General features: G+C 46.9%; 1 protein-coding gene across 1 annotated transcript; it reads right to left on the reverse strand.

Annotated features, from left to right (window-relative positions):
* Positions 1-1,582: 1,582 nt before the first annotated feature.
* Positions 1,583-6,124, reverse strand: LOC120908701. The gene is given in 5 exon segments (XM_040319989.1): positions 1,583-2,113; positions 2,538-2,743; positions 3,957-4,535; positions 4,538-5,205; positions 5,292-6,124. Coding segments are annotated over 5 exon segments (2,817 nt in total).
* Between the last annotated feature and the right edge of the window lie 269 nt (positions 6,125-6,393).

A 6,393-nucleotide genomic window follows, 5' to 3' on the forward strand; every position in this document is an offset into this window, starting at 1 on the left:
GCCACCCCCCTTCCCGCCGGCAATTTAAGTATACTGTTCAATCTCCCAACAGCTGTGTGCCACTACCCCCTCCTCAGGGGCCTCAATTCGTCTTTCCGCCTTTCATGAACACCTTCCTTTCTTTGACCGATGGATCATAACATTCCGGAAGAAATTACATTTGGCGACAGTTTTGCATACACACGCACACTCACAATCATGCGCAGGATGCTTAGCATATCTATGTAATTCACAACAAACGAAAGCAAAAGCTTAGTGTTAGAAACGTGTCAGAGCGAATTAGGGATCTGCGCGTTGCACAGCAAACCCTCCAGCGTAAACTAGCGATTCCGTAGTCATTTTTACATTGCATCGATTAAACTCATTGCGCTTTTTTGGTTTGATTTGTAAAAATGCAACTCCATCGCCCCAATGTTTGTTAATGGCTTTTAAGCGCCACAGCAACTCATGAGCATTGTCCACACGCGAGAAAGAGATAGCGCTATGGAGGGAAAAAGCACGGACGACGGCTGACAGCGATTGGCCGTCTGACGCACCAACACATCCAAACCTTCGACAGCGCGCTCAGGCGAGGGGTATGAGGTGGAGCCAGGGCCGGGTAGCTCGACGAGCTGCTCGACAAATTTGCCGTTGGAGAGAAAAGGAAGGCATGATAAAATTCTCAGAACGCCATGATTTCTTCCGTCGCTTTGCGCAGCGGGCTAATCTTAGTTTCCTAACGCTTTGTTTTAGAGCGTTTCTTCATACACCGAGAATGCTGCTGAGAAAATAACTGACAGCATGCTTTGACAGCGAGTGACAGCATTTTCGGTGAGAGAATTCTCCTCGGCATGTAAAGAACGATGGAGCTGAGAAAAAATTGAATTGGCAGTTTATAGCGATCGATCAATTATAGTTTGCATTTTTGCCGTCTAATAATCGTAGAGATATTATTAAAAAGTAAAAGAAACTTTTTTGGCTTCATTTTAGCGATTGAAATGGATTTTTTCAACATCATTTTAAAAGTCTCATCTTGGCGCTTTTCAGAGCTTCTACACACACCAGCGTGAGAAACCGATTGTTAATTCTCTCACAGCCATCTCTCAGCTGCAGTCTCGGTGTATGTAGAAACGCTCTAATGCAATTCAAATTAATGTTCGAAAATAATTATTCTAATTCCAACATTCCCGGCCACCAAAGAAGACCTTCTTTAAATTTCATGCAAAATATTAATTCAAAAATGAGTTCAAAACAGAATTCAAAAAAAGTTCGACTCTTGAACCTGACGCTTATCTCCTATCATACTGCTCGTGTGTGTAAATGTGTGAATGTGTGTTGCGTGTATCTTGTTCTGCCATGAGTGCGAATTGTAAACAATGTCGCGTGGCTTGCAGCTGCGCGTTACTCAGTGCGAGTGGTTTCCTTCTGCTCTAAGTTGCTAATTACGTCCGGATTAGGCAAAACCGCCAGACGATTAGCTGCGCGGACGATTTGTTTCCCTGAAGCAGTGCGCAGTGTAACGACGCGAACTACATCGTCCTTTCCAGGGTGTACTGCAACGATGCGCCCCATCGGCCACGAGGTAGGATGTACATTGTCTTCCTTAATAATCACCAGTTGATTTTTCTTTCAGAACCGCTGATTTCCCGTTGCAATATTTGGCTCGAGCTTGTAACTGCTGCAGGTACTCCGGATACCATCGAGCCCAAATGGTTTGCAGATGTTTTTGTACCAACTGGTATTCCCTCAAATAGGTGCTCGGTGTCTCGGTGTAATCGATGATTGGTACCGCTTGCAGATTGCCACCGACGAGGAAGTGTCCCGGTGTCAATGGTTCCAAGTCCGACGGCTCATCGGATAGAGGTGTAATTGGTCGCGAATTCAAACATTGCTCTACCTGGGCAAGTAGGGTAAGCATGCTCTCCTGTGTGATGCTTGTTGTTCCTATTGTTCTGACTATATGATTTTTAGCTGCCTTCACCGCCGCCTCCCATAAACCTCCAAAATGTGGTGCTCTTGGTGGGATAAACTTCCACTTCATCTGATTCATCGCGCACCAATCAAATATAGCAGCTCGATCGTGTTCGTCGCTCTTTAGCATCTTGTAGACGCGATTCAGCTCATGTGCCGCTCCCTTAAAGGTGGTTGCATTGTCGGAATACAGTACACTGATTTGACCACGACGTGCAATCAAATGACGAAGTGCATTGATAAATGCAGTTCGATATGTACCGCTCTTGTTGAAAAACATACAAATATGGCGATGTATGCTTTAATCGGACTTCTGTTGCGGATAGTTTGTTTTATGTAAATTGGTCCGCAATAGTCTACTCCGCATACTGAGGCTTAATAAGTACTTAGGCGATACCAAAGTGTGGGTTTGGCCTTAAAACATGCGTGGCATCTGTGGTACACAGACTTGCATAAATTGCGACCGCCAATTATCCAAAAGCTTTGGCGTAGTGTTGTTAAAGCAGTTGTGGTGCAGCATGCAGCTTACTCAAGTGTATCGAAACAGCTAGTAGTGCGGACAGTGGGTGTTTCGATGATAATATTACCGGGTGTTTTTCTGATTCCGACAGATGTGCGTTACTGAGCCGGCCACCAATGCGCAGAATACCTTGCGTATCTATGAAAGGGGAAATCCATTTTAATTTGGAGTTCTTCGGAATCTCTTTGCCCTTCTGCAGGTGTTGTATCTCCTCGGAAAAGGTGTCTTGTTGCGAAAGATAACACAACTTGAGTTCTGCCGCCTTGAGTTCGTCTACAGTGAGTGGTGGGATGTCCTTAGCATGGACCTTGTTTCCTACGCGGCGCTTTGCGTTTTGTATAAAGCGCAAACAATGTGCAACAACTCTTTGCAGTTTGTGGTAGATCGAAAATCGTGAGAACAAACTGTTTCAAAATTCGCAGATTAATTCTGTGCTTGCAACCCGTGACGATAGTTTTTCTATTTCAGCGCTCTCATCTTCGCTTGGTGATGGTGTGTTCTGTGGCCATTTTTCCGAGTTGCGTGCTAACCAATGTGGCCCGTGCCACCAGCGCTCACACACTAGCAACTTTTCCGGAGTTAAACCTCGCGAAATGTCGTCTGCTGGATTGTCCGAGCCTGGAACATGCTTCCAGCATTGTATTCCAGCCGTTTGCTGAATTTTTGCAACCCTGTTTGCAACGAAGGGCTTCCATCGATTTGGTGCTGAATTCAGCCAGTGAAGGCCAGTCATGGAATCGGTCCAACAGATGGTGGTAGCAGAAATTTTCAGTGATTGCTGGACTTTCTCGTAAAGGAGTGTGGCTAGTCGCGCTGTACATAATTCCAATCGAGCTATGGAATGTGAATTGGATAACGCAACGACCTTTGACTTGGCTGTTAGCAGCTGCACGGTGACTCCTTCCATGCCTTCAGCCCGAATGTAGCAAAAAGTACCATATGCTATTTGTGATGCGTCAGCAAATATATGAATTTGCAGACTTGTTGCCGTGCATTGCGATATGTACCGTGGGACTGTCAAATTGCGTAGAGAAGATAGTGTAGAGTGAAATTTCGACCATTCATGCTGTAAGTGCGATGGTAGCTCGCTGTCCCAGTCATATGCCTTTCCATTAATATTGAGAGCCCATAGTTGCTGCATGAACATCTTTGCGATGATGATCGTTGGGCCCAGTAACCCAAGGGGATCAAATATTTTGGCGATATAAGATAAAATTAGCCTTTTAGTTATGCTGGGTGTTGTTGGTGGTATCTCAATACAAAACCGTAGTGTATCAGTTGCCGGTTCCCAAACGATGCCTAATGTGGATACTTGTTTCGAGCTCTTCCACTCGTGCGTGAGTTGTACCGCCACATCTTCTGAAGAAACGTTCTGCAATGCTTCGGTGCGGTTCGATGCCCATTTCTTCAGCGTGAAACCAGCTGAATTTAGCATGTCTGAGATTTGCCTTTTGTATAACGATTGCTTCGGACAAAACATCGGTACCCGTTAGCAAATCATCTACGTAAAAATCGTTCATGACCGCGTTCATTGCCAAAGGATACTCTTCCTTGTGGTCAAGAGCAATCTGTTTTAGGGTCCTGGTTGCTAAAAATGGAGCAGAGGCTGTGCCGTACGTAACCGTCTGTAGCTCAAATGTCGATATAGGATCTGCAGGATGTTCTCTGTACCGGATGCGCAGATAGTTACGGTCATGAGGGCTATGTAAAATTTGCCGATACATCTTCTCTACGTCTGCAGTGAGAGCAATGGCACGAGAACGAAACCGAAGGATAATCGATAAAAGATCTTCTTGAACGACTGGTCCCACTAAGAGTTTGTCGTTCAATGAGTAACCACTCGAAGTCTTACAGGACGCATCGAACACGACACGCACCTTCGTGGTTGTGCTTGATTCCTTAATGACAGCGTGATGTAGGAGGTAGTAATGCTCTACCGAATCGTTTGCAGGACTGGTAAGCCGCTTCATATGCCCCAAATGCTCATATTCTTTCATAAATTTCACATACTCTTCTTTCATTTTAGCATTGCTGTTCAACCGCCGTTCGATACAACGCAGTCTGCATCGGCTATTTCCTTCGACTCTCCTAAAACGATATTAGGGTTGGAGTTAAATGGCAAACTAACGACATACCTTCCACATGAGTTGCGAACAGTTGTTGCTGCGAAATGCTTCTCGCAAGAATTCTCCTCAACCGATAGCACAGGATCCTCGGCTATGGTTTCACTCTCCCAGAACCGCTGCATGGTCTCCTCCAGTGGAGTGTCGTATGCAGATAGATGGCACAGTCGCGGACCGATGGACCAATGATGAGTGTTGCCGGTGACAACCCAACCAAAATGGGTTTCGACCAGCCACGGTTTGCCTCTACCGATAGAGCGCTTGCGACCGGTGTGGAGCTCCCAGAACGTATCGCCTCCGATGAAGATGTCGATTTGCCCCGGACTGTTAAAGGTGCTGTCCGCCAATGCCACGTCCGGCATTTTCCATGAAGAGACGTCCGTTGGTGATGTAGGGATGTTTGCGGATGGCGTGTCCAGAACCAAGAAAGTCATCTCCGTTGCGAAGGGTTGTGTCTTGGACTGAACGGTAGCGACGATGGAACCCTTGATCTGCTGTAGTGCATTGCCGATGCCCGATACAGCGACGTTGACCCTTTTGCGACTCGTCAGCAGTTTCCGTGCGAACTCCTCAGCGATGAAATTTGACATGGATCCCGAATCCAACAAAACCCTGCTTCATGGGTGTTCCCGTAGTCATCCTTGATCTGGATGTTTGCCGTCGCCAGAAACACATTGTCTTCATTCGACTGAGCTGACAATGTTACCGTTGCGGGTGGAGCATGGGGTGGTGAATGGTGTAGAAGAGTATGATGACGCACACGACACGAGCGACACGAATAATCCGACTTGCACGCTCTAACCTGATGATTGCTGCTCAAACAGTTCCAGCACAGTCGCTTCGATGCGACGACGACCCGTTGCTGTTGGACCTCCTTGGCGATGAACACTGGACAGTTGCGCAGTGTGTGGTCTTCGGAACACTCCAATGGACACTTTGGCTGTTGGGTGTGCGCAGTCGATGCAGCAGGAGCCGAGCGAGATGTAGCTGCATTCGCGATGAATCTCCGTTGCCCTGGTTGACGAATGAGACCGGCCACCTTGATACCACTAGCTGCTTGATCCTTCACGACGTTGTTGGTCGATTTCAAGATTTGGATACGATCTTGCACGAAATCGATCACATCCTTATATTTGTCCGTCGTGAAGTGCACGGAATGTTTCTCCCAAGCCAACAATGTCTCTCGATCCAACTTCATCAGCAGCATGTTTGAGAGGGGTGTATCCCACGAATCAACCGGTTCATTCAGCTTTTTCAACCCGTTGACGAAGCGGTTGAATTCATCCACCAGGTGCGTGAGCTTATCAACGCACACCAATTGCACTCCCGTAAGGTAGTGCAATTTGCGATAGTATTCGCGAATCAAAAGACGAGAATTGTCGTACCGTTTAAGAAGCGCCGTCCAGGTAACCGAATAGTTGTCTGCCGTTAAAGGTGTATGCTCGAAGGGTACCGCCGCGTCCCCCTTCAACGATGACAGTAAGTATTGTAGCTTTGCGATAGATGGAAGCTCGGCTGAAGCGTCGATCATTGCGATGAAGCGATCTCGGAAAGAAAGCCATTTTGTGTGATCTCCGTCAAATTTTGGAAGTTCGATTTTGGGCAATCGTAAATTTGGCGCGTGGGGTCAACCGAATGCAAGCGTTGAGGAAGCCAAGCCCGTTGTATCGTTGAGCGAACCTTCTTCCTTAGGCTGTCTTTCCCGTAGAAATGATTTTAGCTTGCGGCAGCGTTCTTCAATGTCGATCCGTTCCATTATGCTGGCTTCGACCGCTTCGTCTCTATCGTCAAGCTCTTCCA

The sequence above is a fragment of the Anopheles arabiensis genome, chromosome 2 (assembly GCF_016920715.1).
Source record: "Anopheles arabiensis isolate DONGOLA chromosome 2, AaraD3, whole genome shotgun sequence".
Classification (NCBI taxonomy): domain Eukaryota; kingdom Metazoa; phylum Arthropoda; class Insecta; order Diptera; family Culicidae; genus Anopheles; species Anopheles arabiensis.